The 17766-nt window shown below is 39.2% G+C and overlaps 2 protein-coding genes across 7 annotated transcripts in view; one reads left to right on the top strand and one right to left on the bottom strand.

Annotated features, from left to right (window-relative positions):
* Positions 1-2665: 2665 nt before the first annotated feature.
* On the top strand, positions 2666-12648 carry AIFM2 (AIF family member 2, ferroptosis suppressor). The gene is made up of 9 exons (XM_007442820.4): positions 2666-3269; positions 3561-3752; positions 4361-4476; positions 4566-4685; positions 6187-6279; positions 7838-7946; positions 9423-9575; positions 10208-10408; positions 10997-12648. The coding sequence occupies exons 2-9, from the start codon at positions 3578-3580 to the stop codon at positions 11149-11151; spliced, it is 1122 nt and encodes a 373-aa protein (XP_007442882.1). The 5' UTR covers positions 2666-3269; positions 3561-3577; the 3' UTR covers positions 11152-12648.
* Positions 12635-17766, bottom strand: part of MACROH2A2 (macroH2A.2 histone) — a 23079-nt gene continuing 17947 nt past the window's right edge. For all 6 annotated transcript variants that reach the window (XM_088144352.1, XM_088144351.1, XM_088144350.1 and 3 more), the window contains 4 exons: positions 16885-16984; positions 16335-16424; positions 14268-14442; positions 12635-13354 (listed from right to left, as the gene is read on the bottom strand). In XM_088144352.1, coding sequence (XP_088000478.1) covers positions 13189-13354; positions 14268-14442; positions 16335-16424; positions 16885-16984 — 531 coding nt within the window. In that variant the 3' untranslated portion in view covers positions 12635-13188. The remainder of the gene's footprint in view (positions 13355-14267; positions 14443-16334; positions 16425-16884; positions 16985-17766) is intronic.

The following is a 17766-nucleotide window of genomic DNA, read 5'->3' as shown; positions in this document are numbered from 1 at the left end:
AGTCTATCATGAGCAATTCTCTATTAGATATTATTTATTTGCTGACATTACTTCAGTGGGCCCTATCATCGAGTTGAATATTGTGACGTAAGTTTTTTTTTATCACACTTGTGTGTTGCCTGATAAGACTGAAAGTTGCTTAAAGTCAGCAAAATAAGCATTTCTGGGATGATAGTGCCCTATTGTCAAAAAGAGGTGAGGATTTAACTTGAAACAGCCAAAACAAATACTGAACAAAGCAAATGTGTGTCTATTTACTCTGAAGATGCATTCTGGAGAACACCAGAGCTTGTATGCTATTTTTTAAACTTTAATTTTGTTAAATAAAGCGACCGTCTAAATATGGAATTTGGAAACACACAGATACGTTAGCTAGTTGTTTGATATTTCTCTACATAGCTTAAGTTAGCTACTTCACAACCCTCTGGGGTAAATTTCAATATTGCTGCCTGTGAGCAAATTGACTGAAGAGGCCCCACAACCCACGAAAGAAAGAAGTATCTGGTCCACAGTCACCTAGTTTTATGGAGGTTGAAATGTGTGTCTCCCCAATCCTATTTGGACACTCTAACCCAGGCCCTGGAAGCTACTTTATCACCCTGCAAAAATGACATAAACTGCCGATTATTCAGAGATACTATTTGAGGCATTCTCAGTCCTCAACCCCATCTTTTCAGAAGCCATACAATTGATTATTCCTCAGGGACATCTCTTTCTTTTAATTAAAAGGTACATGAGAAAAGTACAATAAATTTACTTAAAACACACCCCATGTCAAGCAGGGGGTCCCCAAGGTGTGGTTAAAAAAGTCAGGATGATGTGATCAAAGCTCTGCCCGTTTTTTGTATGTGCATGCATGTTGCATGTGCCCATAAAAAAAGGCAGAACTTTGATCACATCATCATGGCTGCCATCTTGACTTTTTTGACCATACCCTGCAGACAGCCCTGCTGCAGGCTTTTCTATGAGGCATTTATCAGCATGCCTGTCCCTTCCTGTGAACCATTCCTCTCTCAGTGAAGCCCCTCCTAAGGATAGGTTACAGCTTGCTTGTTGTAACTACTCATGCACAGGAGAAAATCAAAGCATCGGCAAAACATGATTTCACATGTCTCATTAGATGCCAGATTGATTTCTACTTAGGAAATCCCTACTTCTTGCAACTTACATAAACGGTCCTATTCTCAAACAAACATTTGGCATATAACAAGCTGAATCAGTTCAGAAAAATGAGACCGAAACTTTCTGCTCTTGATAATGAATACAAGTGCCTTATTTTCAGGAAGGTATTAATAATGGAATGAAGCAATGCTGATAGAGAAGATCCCATTTAAGGGCCAGTGGGGCATGATTGGACGGGGAGAGACAGGTTTAGAAAGTTTCTGATCAATGATAAAGCCCCCTGTTTCCTGGGGTGGTCAGAAGGTTCAGAATTCAGAAGGTTGCTGTGTGGGTAAAAAGAGGGGGATCTTGAGAAGGTGGGATAAAATTGCAATATTCAAAGAAAAATCCCAATGATTTCCCCCCCATCTTGTGAGAAGATGATCTGGGGGACACACATTTTTGTTGAAGTTTTGCATCCAAGTACTGACATTTTGGATGGTTTCCCTAAAACTAAGCAATGCAATCTGCATATTATAGTGCAGATGATATTTATAAAATGGTAAAATGGCTCTTGTATTCCTACTTATTTGTATCCCTTCGATAGTGATAACTACTACAGTGCTGTTGGGTCAGGGGAAAATTTGGTTCCCTCTTCCAGACAATGCGGTTATTCAACACCTACCTCCAGTTTCAACACACATTTTCTTCTAGATGCTGGCTGGAGAATTCTGGGAATTGAAGTCCACACAGCCTAAAGTTGCTGAGATTGAGAAACACCGTGCCAGACAGAATAATGGCTCCCCGTGCCTTGGACTTTTTTGTATCTAAATGTTATTTAATCCCTGCATAAAGAACGTTGTCAGAACTGTCCATGAAGAAGAAAAAAAGCCACCATCAATAAAAATTCAAAATGCATATTTTCCAACCAGCAGTGCAAAACGTCTTCCCAAGTGAGAAGGCTGAAAAACAGTTCGGTGAATTTTCCTTATTTGTACAGAATATGATAGTTGGCATGGCTATCCATGTCAAATTATTATTATTATTTTAATTAGAGGAAAAGCTCCAAGCCTTTTAAACAAGATAACGTTAGAGCTGAAAACCGGGAGACAAATCACAGGTGCATGTATGGATAGGAGGTAAACTCAGGGGCTCGGACCTCGAATAGTTGAACTATCTTCTTGCAGACGGGAGAAAAATCACCGTTTGCCTCTAGCATCCCCTGCCTCCGGTGTACATAATTAGAATAAGTTATCCAACGGATGAAAATACATTCAAATTGGTGTATCTGTACTTGGCACCGGATTCTGATCTTTCCCTTTTCATTCGCATTCCCGAAGACAAGCGGGCGCCCTTCGCGCAGGGCTCCCGCATCTAGGCCGCAACCCTCGGGGCGGCCACCAGGGGGCAGCAAAGAGAACGCCCGACGAACGCCGCCGGCGTCTAGTGGTTCGCGGTGGTCGTCGCCTTCTCGTGCTGCAGGCGACCTCGTCTGCCGTTCCTCGCAGCAAACAGCCGCCCTCAGAAGTGGAGCTTGAGAACCGCCAGCCTTCCGGGGAAGTCCTGGAAGTTTCGCGTCAGTTCGGGGCTGCGATATCCCAGAGCAGCGCTGAAACGGAGGAGGGAATTGACCGTTTGCGCCATCAGCCCGCGGCAGCCTGCGCTGTAAAGCCCGTTGCCCGGCGGCTTCCTTCTTGGGAAGGAAGGAAGGAAGGAAGGAAGGAAGGAAGGAAGGAAGGAAGGAAGGAAGGAAGGAAGGAAGGAAGGAAGGAAGGAAGGAAGGAAGGAAGGAAGGAAGGAAGGAAGGAAGGAAGAAAGAAAGAAAGAAAGAAAGAAAGAAAGAAAGAAAGAAAGAAAGAAAGAAAGAAAGAAAGAAAGAAAGAAAGAAAGAAAGAAAGAAAAGACCAGCCTCTCCAACTTTCTGCGAGTCATTCCCGGAAATTGTCTCGTGGAGCTGCTCGGTCTCTCCTGCTCAACTCTGGGGAAAGCCACGACTTCGGGCAATTCTTCCTCGATTTCCCTTGCGCATTTCCTCTTTCTGCAGCGCAGCTTTCCTTTCCTTTCCTCACGTGCCTCCGTTTTCGTGGCGAAGGATCGCTTGGGAGGCCGCGTCCTCCTTCCAGAGCGCCCTGAGCGGCGGAGAGGAACGCGGCGGAGCTAGAGAGCAGGTTTGATTAGGAGCCTTCCTTGGCGTTTGGAAAGGTCTTCGGCCCAACGCGTTGCCTCGTAGCATGTTCCCGCTAGCCTGCTGCGCGAGTGACCCTAAGTGATAGTTCCTTTAGGAAACCACCGTTGGTTGGTTTGGCTTCACACCCTGCGCCTAAGCCACAAACTGCAAGGTCGAGTGTGAAACTCAGCCTGCGGTGTTTTTGCAGGGTGAGCCCAGCCAGTGGCTCAGTGACGGCACGAGGGGCGCGTAAGCAACGACCCCTCTGTCGGTCTCTTCCTCTCCCGTTTAGTTGCTGTGCGACTTGCGATGGGATCGAAGCTCTCTGTTGATGATTCTGTCCGCGTCGTAATCGTTGGAGGGGGCTTTGGGGGGATCGAAGCTGCTCGCCTCCTGCAGGATTGGGGGATCCCCTTCCTCCTCGTGGACATGAGAGACGCCTTCCACCACAACGTGGCTGCTCTGCGGGCTTCTGTACAGGGAGGTAATTTCTCCTTTTGGGTTTTCCTCCATGTCTTTTGAGTTGCCTTCCCCTAGCTCAGGGCTGCGTAGAAGTATTGAACTATATAATCTCCCTCATCTCCAATCAATGTGGCTGTAATCCCGCACACCTGGAAGGCAGCAGCTTGTGAAAAGGTTGTTTTAGGAGCTGTCCAGCTCGGTCATCTCTGGCTTCCTTGGATGGACTTGATGGCTCTCAAACTTTGGGGAAAACGTGTGTAATATCAAGGCACATTAAAGTAGTAAAAAGGTCCATTTATGTGTGTAGATTAGACCAGGGGTTCTCAAATGGTAATACTTCTACCACAGGCAGGACTCAGAAGTTATCTAGGTGGGATACACCGGGTAAATCACTGAGCCTTTATTTATGCCTTGAAAACAGCATAAATGATTAAGTGGAATAATACAGGTACATTTTCTCATTAAAAGTGTTTTCCTGCTGCTATTTCTACTGACAGCAATTGATGGAGCTTAAGATATGAAAATTTGAGAACCAGTAGACTCTGGGTGTGTTAGGTTTTGTGTAGGGACCTGAGTCCCAGCTCTTTAAATACTATTAACTGATTCAATTTTCTATGCATAATTTTGTAGGCTTTGCAAAGAAAACCTTTATCTCCTTCTCTGGGACCTTCAAAGAAAGTTTCCAGCAGGGCAAAGTAGTTGGGATCGATTTGGAGAAACATCAGGTCCTATTGAACGATGGTAAAGTGAGTGCCTCTAAATCAAAACATGTTGTGAAAGAGCAATTGTGAAAGTGTAAGAGAAACTGCAACCTCATTCTAATATTCTTTCTTAGGAGCTTTCATTTTCTCACCTGATCCTTGCCACTGGGAGTAAAGGGCCTTTCCCTGGGAAGTTTAATGAACTTACTAGCATGGAGATGGCTATTCAGGCTTATGAGGACATGGTCAAGGAGGTGGGTATGACTTGCAGAAGAAAGGGGTGTCCTTTGCTTGCTTTTGTTTTCCCATGGAGTGTGTGTTAGGAGACGTCTCGGTAAGGACCGTCTGTGGCTGGTTTATATGAATATGGTGTTAATGTGTGCTAGTTATTCATTCTAATGTAATTTGTGGTTAGGAATGTATTTTAAAAAAATACGAATTGCTATATGAATTGGACTTTCAAATTAGCCAACTCATCTCATCTGTCATGAAGATAACAATCTTGGCCTGTTGTAAAGATTGCTAAGGTATTATTATTATTACTGCTGCTACTGTTGTTAGAAATGTAATTGGCCCGCTGCCCATCTCACCTGGGAATTTGCCATTTTAACCATGGGTTTATAAAATATCCTTCCATCCTGTCAAAAATTGCCTTTTAGTGGCATCCATAAAAGGTGTTTTTTTTAAAAAAAAAAAAAAAAGTGGGAACATTACTATAAAAAATGAAGGTAATATAAAACATATCAATTGTATTGGAAAGAAAAGTATAACAGATATAATGCTGCACTTCACTTCTAATAACCAGTGCCACAACAGTAATAGGAGCAATCCTGTGCATGTTTACTTGGACATAAATTCTGTCGAATGAATTGCAGCTCAGCACACGTAGGTAGAATTGTAGCAGAAGATTCCCTGGGCTTCATAACAGAAGTCAGCACTGTGTAGATCCTGGAATATTATAGTCTAGGAATTTAAACTGGGAAATCAAAGTTCAATTTAGGAAATCTATATAATCACCCAATTCATGTAATCATGACTCTGAGCAGTGTATATTAAAAAAAAAAATTACAGGTAAAAACCATACAAAATCAAAAGGAACAAAATCTAAAGCCAATATATCAAATTTTACTCAATCATGAAAACTCACCGAGATTGTAGTCCATGTAAGCTGCACCAAAATCACTGAGACTTTATTCTGTGTGGGTACAGATAGGTTTGTATCGTATCAGCACACCTCATATATGCTGAAGATGCCACCTTGGTGTCTGGAAGTGAGGAAGACCTAAGGAATCTCATTACTGACAGACAGGATGAAATATTGTCCATCATGTCAGACCAGAACAATTCTGCTCTCTCTCTGGTGTTAACTACTGTCATAGTTTGAGCCATATCAGTAGTCAAGCTGTGAGAGTGTGACTACAGAGTCAGGCCTAATTTAATGGTTGTAACTAGAAAATCATATTTGTACTGTATATAAAGGAGCATCATGTTTGCAGTTAGAACTGAACAAGAGCAGGATAAGAATATCATTTTAGCCCATGAATTTTGGATAACTTAGCTGGGGGCAGATTAGACAATATATCCTGAATGAAGAAAACATTTTGGTCCAGGATGCCGTGGATTTCTCTCTAAGTATCAATTCTCTTACTAGTTAGGGAAATGATTCCTGTTGAAATAACCTCTGTGAAGCCATCTGTTACCTAAAGCAACGGAACCCTGAAAATATGTTCTTGTTTCTTCTTTGGGTCTTGAAAGGTGGAAAGAGCTGCTCGGGTAGTAATCGTAGGTGGCGGTTCTGCTGGTGTCGAAATGGCTGCAGAAGTTAAGACAACATATCCTAACAAAGAGGTATGAAGTTCAAGTCATGTTACCTTCTGTCCATCATTCACTATGTCATTGTTTTCAAAGTTAAAAGTCCTTATTGTTATCTAGAGTCAACAGAGACAAAGTGAGTGACAGTTACAAACTCATGAGTTGACAAAAAGGAGAGAATAAAATGGATGCATTTTTGAGATGTATCCGAATCCTAAGTATGGGTTATATCAGTTCTGCTGCTATAGCTTCTATACAATCTTGGAAATTGTAATTTGGTTTACAACTGTGCTTGTTTGGGAGGGGAAAAAAGTCTCTGTGAAGGCTAATTTTGTCTTTAGTGCAGATTTATCCTTACATGTGAACTGCAGGTAGTATAAACCCCTTGTCAGAGCTTCAGAGGGTTGGGAAGAAGATACTGGGAGCAAGGCAAGGGTGGGCAGCTCTGTTGCCTGATCCAGTTTAGGCTTTTTAGAATGTGGGAAAAGGGCTATTATCTAACCAATAATGAAATGTCTAAAGGAAATATTGAATAAGTAATTCACAAACTGTATGCAGAGCCACCAAAACCTTACTGTGCATACACCCTGCCTTCCATGCTACCTCACTGTTTATTACCAAACATTGGCAACCAATTTTATTGCCAATTTTTCAGGTAGCAAGCTATTTGAAAAGAGTGATCTGTAAAGACTAGGATAAAGAAGTTGACAAAAGCAAAAATCAAGGCTGATCTGTATTTAAAACTTATGGATGCTTTATACTTTGTTTTGGAATTGATAGGTTTATCTGTGAAATGACCCTTTTTTTCCTTTTCAAATGCCTGATTTGATGTATACTAACAGTATATACAGTATACTGTTCTTTATGTGTCTGTATGGAACAGTTTATCTTCAATATTGAGCAAAAGATATTTGGCAATGATAGCAAAGGTATGTAAGTTTGCAATATTGTCAGAACTTCCTTGCTTTCTTTCAGACTTTTTGGAAACATTTGGTCAGTGCAGAATATAGTATTTCGTGTGTTCAATTTATTTTCTTATTTTTTACTTTTGGCCTGCTCCTAGTTCCTGACTATGGGCATGATTGCCCGTGGCCTTCAGCGTGCCACCCAAGAGAGAAGCCTCAAAAAGTGTAGCTCCCCATGTTTTACTAGAGTTCTACTGCACTTGCTTTCAAGTAAACGTGTGTAGGACTGCAGGCTAAAACTTAACAAATGTAAATGAGCGCTCATATTTGTTTTTCCTGCTATCCACTTTGTAATTCCTTTGGGTAACTGAGTTATAAAGTGACCTTAGTACAGCTTCTCATGTAAGGCAGCAAATTCCAACCTACTGTCTTGTTGATTATTGGAACTGCCGGCCTGTAGCATTTAAGATGCTTCATCACTTCACCAAAGTGTTGCAGAATTTGATGGACATCTGAATTTAGTCTTCAGAAAAGCACCCTATTCTTCTCACAGTGATGTGAAGTCCCACCACCATGATATCTGGAAAATTATATGGCTTTCAGTGATAAAGAGGTATCTACAATGATCTTGCAATTGGTCTCTGCAAATAACTTTCACCAGCTGAACATATTGCTGTTTGTGTTCCCAGGTCACACTAATTCATTCAAAAATGGCATTGGCAGATGTCGAGCTCCTTCCGAGAGTCAGGGAGGCAGTGAAGGAAACTCTTCAACAGCAGGGTGTGCACCTTTTGTTGGGTAGGTAAATACCAGGTTTTGTTATTGGCATAACATTTTTCCAAGACTCTGAATATTTCTTCCAGTGGAAGAACACTAAACCCTAAATATGGTCATTTCCTATAGAATAGAGATAGGTAACCTTGCTGTCACTGGAGGTTCCACTTTTTGCCAAACATATAAAGATATATGGACTGTATTTTGTCTCTGTGGGACCCAAAGAATGTAGCACTGACAGATTACCAGAGAGATAGAGGCAGGTTTTTTAGGCCTTTTAAAAAATATATTGTTAAGACTTTGGTGAGAGTAAAAAGAAAATAAATCCTTTGAGCCTACAGCATAAAAAAAGACAGGTGGCATACAAACAATACAGGCTGCAGATTGTTGTCCCCCTCAGCTCTAGGTGCTTCTAGACCAATTAAGCCTGTTTCTCATGAGACCAGGTATATATTTGGGTATGATCACCAGATTCAAAATAAGATACATCTCAGTCAAATTTAGCTACTATGATGTCTTTAGTGGCTTGTTAAAAATACATGAGAGCAATACTTGGAAAAGGTGCATGACTCTTGCTGCTATACATTTTATACATTTGTAAGTTTATAGACTTGCAGGCCCATGTTCAAACTGAGGCATGTGATTTATTTTATTTTCCGCATGATGAAAAATATCTCTTTAAAATTGGCCTGTAGATGCTAGATGTTAAGGACCTGTGGTGATCCAGGTTCCAAAGGATAAGAATTTGAGTTGGCAGCTCCTTAAATGAAACACGCCTTTTCTCAGGATTGTGTGGGATTGTAGGAAGAGATGCAAGTTCTTAAGGGGTGACAACAGCTGTGATTGTGCATGCTTAGACGTGCTCTGAAACATTTTTCCTTTTTGAATTTGGATAGCTGTACAGCCCTATTAGATGTTCTGGTAAACTGCCTTTTCCTTAAACTTTTTAACTAGGTGGAATAGGTTGTAAACCTGTTTGAGAGCCATAGAACTGAGTGGTTTCCCTTTTTCTCCAATTTCATGAAAGAAATTCAACCCTCTCTTGTCTTTGATGCTCCATCAGGAAGATTGAAAAGCGGGTGTGGTTGTACCAGGTAGACCTGGATTCAAAGCTTTTCAGTTCCATTGCCTCTCACAAGGAAGGGATCACGTGCCACCTTTTTTCTTGCTTAGTATAAGCCCAACTGAAGTCATAATTTGCAACTCCTTGCCGACTCCTTTTTCCAGCCTAACCTAGTGCTGTAGCTTCAGCTGCACCAGCTAGAGCTGCTAGTTATATTTTGCATATCTGAAGGGAAACAAATTGCTTTGCTTTATAACCAGGAGAGACAGCAATAAAGGATGGAAAGTGGATGCTTTTAATTCTCTTTAAAAGCATCCACTTTTAACAGAATTAAAATTAATCAACATCCTCTCAAGTAATACTTTAAAGCCTAAGTGGGTTTTGTAGCTTCACAAGTTCAGTGAAATGCAATGTCTTCTTTTTGGCTCTTATAATAGATCAGAAAGTTTCTAACCTCCATATGCTGTCCTTAAACCAATTCAAGGAGAACATGATGGTGAAGACTGATAAAGGTACAGAGGTTACTGCTGATCTGGTTATTCTCTGCACTGGAATAAAAATCAACTCTTCAGCATATAGCAGTGCATTCAGTAAGTTAATTTTCACCCTATTCCACTTATTCTTCACACAAATTCTTAATTAGTGCAGGTTCCATGTTCTATTTCAAATCTTAGTTGGCATTCTTTACCAATGCTCCAGTAACTTTTTAAAAAAGAATTATTGACTATCTTTAATTATAATACTGCTACTCTTTTAAATGACCACTTGGAAGATTATTCACAGGATTGGCTCTTTCATGAAATATACAAAATGCCTTTCTTCAGTCACAGTTATGATTGGAGACAGCAATATTATATGCACGCAGCTTGGTGTTAAGTGTAATTAGGTTTAGTGGCATTTACTTGAGCAGATACATATAGGGTTAAGACCAAAGAGCATACTATTATTAAGTGATCTTTGTTTAGTTTTGCTGTGGTCATACAAAGATAGATCCAACCCATTTTTCAAAATGGAGTATTTCATTGAATAAAGTGGGCAAACATAAAATAATCCACCTAACCATTTTATGTGTATCTCAGATTTCATCTTGTTTGGAATACAAATAGTTTTTTATACTAAAAGTAAAAAGAGCTATGATCAGTACAGGTACATTTTTTTAAAAAAATATAGCTTTTTGCTAATATTTGATATTCATAGATGATTTCCTTCTGTCCATACTTAGGAGACAAGCTGGCAAATAATGGTTCTTTGAAAGTGAATGACTACCTTCAGGTTGTGGGATATGATAATATCTATGCCATTGGTGACTGTGCTGATGTGAAAGAGCCAAAGATGGCATATCATGCTGAGCTCCACGCGAATGTTGTGGTGACCAATATTATCAACAGTCTGACTCAGAAGCCTCTGAAAACCTATCAACCAGGTCAGACTATTAATTACATCTTTTGTGTCTTTCAGAAGCGTGCATCCTTAACTAAAATGCTATACAAAGAAATATTAACAAATATTTCATGGTATCTAATTGTAATGATATTTTGAACCTAGCATTGTAGAGAGATAATCAGACATGGTATACTCTTGTACTGCTGTTCTGTACAATATCTTCTTAATTGTTTCCTAACCAGGATGGATTTTGTATAGAAAACAGAATAATGAATCAGTAAGTAAACCAGTTATTAGTATGGCTTGGTATACTCTACAATGTTTTACTCAGTATTTATAGAAGAGCATTGCTATTTACTAAAATACTCAAAAAGCACCCCCCCCCAAAAAAACCCTTCAAAGATTTTAAAGAGAACATTAAGATAATTAATACAAATACTACAGCTCACAGAAGTACTGCTGGTGCTCCAGTTTAACATTTTGGCAACTTCCTGAAAAGCGTAAGCCTGATTTTTTAAGCTTTCCAATCATTGGAAATTGAGTTACTATAGCCAGATGTAGTAAGTTCAGACTCTAAGTCCAATAACAATTTTCTTTTTCTGTAAATAATTTTGTGTCTCCTCTTTAGGATCACTTACCTTCCTGATCTCCCTGGGAAGTAATGATGGAGTGGGACAAATCAGTGAATGGTATGTAGGGCATCTCTTAGTGACTGTTGTCAAAAGTAAAGATCTTTTCATCTCAAAAAGTTGGAAGAAGATGCATCAGCATATGCCAAGCTAGAAATGGAACTGCCAAAAACAAAAACAGAACTGATGGTACCTGTGATGAATTAGTAATGCATATTTTGCTTCCATTAAAAGTGGCAATTGTCTTTAGGAAACTAAGCATAAAACCTAGATTGTAGATTGTATCAGTAGATCTTGGCAGAAACTATATTTCACGTTAGGCTATGGAGTTTGTATGTTGTTAATCAGCTAACATGGATTTTGTAAAATTGATCTGAATTAAAGTTTGAATGGAAGAATTGATCATCATGCAATTCTAGTACTCAAAACAAGGTTCAGGCTCAGAATTTTTCAGTTCCAAATATGTCTACACAGTGCACATACACTGGTGTGCTATAGTGTGTAAAAGCACTCTTAAGTGTTCTTTAGCACTTTAATTCAACTGTTAATTGGAAAAGAGTTAGTGGTGGGGAAAAATACCAGTGCCCTTAAGGCAGAGAGAAAGGTAGAACTGTAACTAGCACTTCCCATGCAAACAACCAATTTCTGCAACAAGTGAACAAAGTTATCTTACTTCAGCACTGAATATGCTATTAAGGGGGCTAGAAAGCTACACTAAGATTGCTCTCTATGCTGTAGTAGCACTAGAGGCACGTGAGGGAATTGTGGTAGATAGTATTTCTCAGCTTTCACTTCAGTTTGATGAACTTGCTAATACAGAAAAAGATCTCTCTTACAGCCTCTCCAGGGAAGGTAGCACTGGTGATTCAGCTATGATATGCTCAGAAGATAATACAGAATTAGCACCAGTGGGGGGTGCTCCTGATTCCTATGGCAATGTGAAACACAGAGTACAGGCTGTGATTTGAATTACAGGAGAACACCAGGGGATCATGTTCTTTTACCTGACTGCTTAGCTCCTAACATTAGGCAACTTCCTTGAAATTCCATAGAAAAAGTTTTAGTTCCAATGAAGATGGAGCTGGCTTTTAATAGGTCTTGTATGGCTATGACTTATCTTGCCTATTCATTTCAAAGGGTTATAATAATCAGAACTGTGGGGAGGACAATTGCACAATCATGGAAAAGACACAGCTGCTTTAAGTAGCTGTATACAAGTGCTGCCCCCATGTGCTTTGAAGAACCTTTTTGCTTTGAATCCAAAGCATTGCATAGCCTTAACAGCCAGCCAATATTTAATACTTCCAAGGGAACAAGTATAGAAGCAGTTCTCTGTAAAGCAAGGTTTAATTTTCCCCTTTCCATACTTCTAGCTACCATTATGTATTTATTTATGCTGCATTCACACTTCTATCCACTTGTTACTAATGGCCAGATTCTCTAAAGTTTCTGTTTGCACTAATGAAGTTAAAGACACCAAAATCAGTCCGGCAGAGCTCCCTCTTCCTTTGGCAAGTACTAATAGTAATATTGAATTTGAGAGCATTAACAGAACTCTCTTCTTCTTCCAAGAAACTTCTTACCTCTGAAGTCACTTTAACTTTTTATGGAAACGAACATGAATAAAACCCTCAAGGTTAAAGTTTTAAAAAAGCATGATGCTATTTTTTATCAAAACAAATAAGATGAAATATTTTTCAGCAATTACAGGTCATTCTGGGATAAAACAGTAAAGCACCAAGTGAGTCAAAATTATCTTCTCCAACATGGAATGTAGACACAACATAAGGGTTTCTAACTACCAGTGGAAAATAAAGGGAAGCAAACAATTCACATTTTTTTCAGTTGTTGGATGCATTGAATTGTTTGCTACTCTAAAATGAGATTATTTTTTTTTAAAAAAAGGTCTAAACTAAAATAACTTGAGACATTAAAATGTAGAGAGCTGGCAAAATAATTTCTTGGGGAAGATACAAAATGTAGAGGGTCTAAAGCATGATATATCTGCAGATCAAACTCTCTCAAACAATTCCCCCTTTCTCCCCAATAACAAAAGCCCTCCACCCATCACAAAACTTCAAAGCTACTCACATACTCCGTCCTCACAATATTTTAAAAATAAAACCCACTTCTAATTCTCATTCCTACTCATATTCATGTTGAAAAATAAATTTTCATTTGGCTTCTGTTGCTACTTTGCATCTAGCTTTGCCATCTCTTGCACATAGATGCCAATGCTCTCACTATCAAAAAGCAGGAAGTAAATGTTCTTCAGGGAAGAAGGACTGGAGTCATCAAAATGGGAGGAAATGGCTTTCAGAGTCACCTGGGCTGCAGTCTGTTTTGGAAAACAATTTCTAAACAGAGGAAAAAGATAGCTATTAATGTTCAGTAGCGAAGTATGAAGTCTTAAAGGCATAATTTATTGTATATTGTAAGTAAGTAACTAATGTGCTGAATCTTACTTCTCATGAACCCTACATTTCAACAAATGTTTACTGGGCTCAATGCCAAGTAATGTACAGGTTCATCCCTCTAGGTAGCTAATTTACAACAAAGTTTCCTGCCATCCAAATGTAACAGCACTCAAAAGATGCAGATGTTAGTGTGGAATGACTGGTAAAAGGCAAAGGATATATTGGAAAAAAATGCAGGCAAATAACCCAGTAGATCCAGCCAAATGTGAGGTGGGAAAATGGAAAGCTGAACTTAGAACAGACAGATCAAAGATCAAAGTAACTGCTGGCGTGTGATACCACTTTGGAAATGCAGAAGCAGTCAAAATAATGTGATCACAAGGAGTTTCCAGAAAATAGTCCTTCGTGAGCCTATTAGGCCACAAAGTTTCAAACATGAGATGGAATATGAAACCAAAGAAAATTTAGCAATTGTTACAGCAACTGAAAAAAGGTTCACCTATTAAATGGGTGAAATCTAAACATATAGATATCATGCAGTATAGGAGTTTTTCAGAGTGTGTGAAAGATTTATGCTGGCAAGCTGAGAAGCTATTTTCTTAAATATGTCATAAAGTGTTATGCAGAATTTTAATGAGTGCCGACAAACGTCTGCCAATAAAGGATATCTCTAGTTTGTCCACAGTCATTCTCTGGAGACTGAGTTGAAGGCTATTTTTAAATGCCACATATAGGACCACCCTAGGTTGTGGTATATATTTTTCAATTAGATGTTATAGGACCAGGTGCTATTTTCTTAACTATGTCACAAAAGGAACATACTAATTCTGTTAGAGATTTATATAGTAAATACCTGCCACTGGGGAAAGGTGGAAAAGCCACAGACTTCAGCTTCTTGTCTTCAGCAGCAGTTAAACAGTTCTTTATTGTCTCCTCCAGTTGTTCTTCACATTTGTCTGAACCCCATTGTGGGATGTGACAGTGAATGACAAATTTTGCTGCTAGACCAGTGGACTGGCTGAGAGCAGCTGAAGGGAAAAAGATGAGTCTATTGCCTTAGACAGAACTATACCATTTACGTATCACCTACCACTTCTCCAGTAAAGCTCAAGACATGGGTATGGAGCTGGACTGGTCGCCATTCCTTGAAAACTCTCAGAGAACATTTCAGAGAAGTTGGGCCCAAACAATTCCCCATCCCACACTGGCTTTTTCTCATCAGGAAGATTGTTTGTTTATTTATTTAAAACATTTGTATGGCTGCCCATCTTAAAGCCAAACTCTGGGTGGTTCACAATCAAAGAAAATAATATATAAGAGCAATAAAAACAGAAAATAGTAAAACCAAAAAAACAGAAAAACAGAAAAACCTAGTACCATAAACAAACTTTCCCAACACAGCCCACAATATTTTCCTCCCACTCCAACCTTACCCTGTCCCAACACTTGGGGGAAAAGCTGGCTCTTAAGCGCTTTCCAGAAGGATAAAAGGATAGGGGCCTGCTGAATCTCAAGGGGGAGGGTATCCCCTAGGGCAGGGACTGAAACAGAAAAGGCATGCTTTCAAGATCATGCAAGATGGCAACATTTGAGGGAAAGGACCTGGAGTGTGCCTACCCTATCCAATCTGCTGAGATGGGCAGATACCGTCGAGGAGAGGTTGTCCTGCAAATAATCTGGTCCTGTGCCATGTAGAGCTTTAAAAGTGATAACCAGCACTTTGAATTGCACCTGGAAGGAAACTGGGAGCTGGTGCAGCTTGTGCAACAGGGGTGTAATGTGGGTGAACCTAGGGGCACCTGTGCATGCCACTGCATAAAAGATCAACAAGTCAAAGGTTGTTGATTTGGCTTCAATTTCCACCTTTTGTCCTAACTCTGGAGTTGGGATTCCCATGCAACAGTCAAGAGAATCTGTCAGAATCCTCGTAATCAATCACTTGCACTGCTAGTTTGCTTGCTTCGTTTCTGCCATTACAGTGAAGGGGAGAAAGGGAGGGAAGGTTGGAAGGTTAACTGTTAGGTGCAGATGGACTATTATCTGGCTCTCAGGAATGCCCAAGGTTGTACTAACGTGAGAGCTGGAGAAAATTTTTGACATGTGCAAGAGAGATTCAAAGACAGAAGGGGGGGGGGTGAAATGGGAGTGAGGTAAAACAAAGTTTTGGTGCACGTGGGACTCAGTTCCAGCTATGCTCTAGAGCTGTTCGCTACTTTCCAATAAATGAACTTTCCTTTGAACCTGCCTTGGTTTCAATGAGAGTTGCTTTTGTTGGGAACTGAGTATTGTGGTTCTTACAGAATCCTGCAGTTTCAAAATTAGAAGTAAAGGTGGTTGTTTGTTGTACTTCAGGCTAGAGGCCCCATACATGCTACAAGGATGCAGAATTATTTAAGCTTGGCCTTTGTGGGAAAGTGGGAAAGAAGGAACTGTAAAACAATATAATTTGGCTTAGTTGATTTTACCTTAGCCATCAACCAAAATTACTCTCTGTCATTGTTTATATAAGGGCTCTGATGTTTCAGTTCTGTCAAGCTGCCTATATCTTATGGAACATGCTGTCATTTATATTTTTTTCAGGAGGGAGGGAGTTTAATTTTCTTTTCTCTCTCTTAACTGGATGTATTTGAGATCACTACTACCCACATTCAGTTCATTGACTCTACCTGAGGACAAACTTGAAACTGAAGATGTTCAAACATTAAGCCTATTTTTTTGCATGTATTCCTTCTTTCTCACTCTATTTTTATAGAGTCATCTAAAAGGATGCTTCTCTCAAATGCTTACACATCTTTTTATATTAATTTGATTGTTCTAATAAAGGGATCACTCAATTATTTTGTACTGATTTTTTCCCATAGGCCAGTATTTACTTAAATGTGACTAAGATTGCATTTTACATAATTAACAAAGATCTTACCTTCCGTGACTTCCAAAGGTCCCTGTGATTTACGAAGTTCCTTTACAGTTTCTAAGAACTCTTTACCACCAGCTTTTTCCAGTGCTTTGCCTGACCAAAAAGGAAAAAAAAGAACATTGAATAATATTTTTTTCCTACAGGGACTACTGAAATCTGATAGTCTTTAAGCCTTTTGATAAGGGTTGAAAACTAGGAATTGTAATTGTTCTAGAACATTGTAAGTACTGCAGACAACTAAAAATGTGTTATATACATGCTTACTAAAGAATAAACGTTGAATCTGAATCTGCATCTCTGCATGTATACGTAAAGACCTGTTCAGCAGTTAAATCAGAAACATAGCCTACGTTTATTCTTTAATAATCACGTATATAACACATTTTAGTTGTCTGCAATACTTACAATGTTCTAGAACAATGACGCTTCCTAGTTTTCAACCCTGATCAAAAGGCTCAAAGACTATCAGATTTCAGTAGTCCCTGTAGAAAAAAAAATTACTATTCAGATTTTTCAAGTATTTCTATCTGCTTCAAAATAATTTTAGACTTACCTACTTCCTCTTTGAGGTCTATTTCACCAGTAGTTGGATGCACAATGCCTTCTACTTTCATAGAACCAATATGGTTGATGTCACTTTGTGTCAGAGATAGCTGCAAAATGCCAATGCAACAGGAGGAGCAAAAAAAAAAAAAAAAAGTAAATTTGAAGAACTCTGCACAAAGATTATGAACTACTGAAGCTAGTCCCCAAGAAACATCTTATAAAAATCTGTAACCAGCTTGTTCCCAATTTTATGTTCCCAGCCACCTGTCATCTAGAAATAAGGATGCCACTGACTGTCCTTCGTTCATGAACTTGTTTTCCCTCTTTTCAATATTTGTAATTTTATTAAAGTCATCAAATATAAACTTTATATGGTACTTTCCATCCCCAAACTTGTGGCTAGCAATATCTTTAGTTAGTTATGAATTGTATGAAACAATATCTTCCTTCCTCCATACTAAATTATAGCCATTTCATTTCATCTTGTTATTCCTAGGCTCTTCTATGTGTTAGTTGACTTGTGAAGTTAGCTGTGAACACAGTAACAAGTTTTACAAATAAAACAGTGGTATTTTATCTCCATAAGTAAAAAAGAATTCTAATCATCCCTACACTAAGTTGCCTGTCATCTTTTAAAGCCAGTATTTGTAATCAAATAATCTAATCATCCAACCACAGTTCAGTTATACATGTGCACAGTAATAACTGGGCCTGTGAGCCTATGCCTCCACTGGATATGTTGTGACAGTAATACAACTAACTATTCAAATGCAGGACAAAATAGGATGCTGTGTACTCATGCATACTACTTTATCTCCCAAATGAATATTCTTAATATCCTAATTAGTATACCTACTCTCAGCATCTGCACTGGAGAAGGAATCATGGA

The sequence above is a fragment of the Python bivittatus genome, unplaced genomic scaffold, assembly GCF_059951505.1.
Source record: "Python bivittatus isolate LINGU-HERP-01145 unplaced genomic scaffold, Pbiv_v1 ctg000400_np1212, whole genome shotgun sequence".
Taxonomy (NCBI): Eukaryota; Metazoa; Chordata; class Lepidosauria; order Squamata; family Pythonidae; genus Python; species Python bivittatus.
This window is presented reverse-complemented; position numbering and strand designations above follow the sequence as displayed.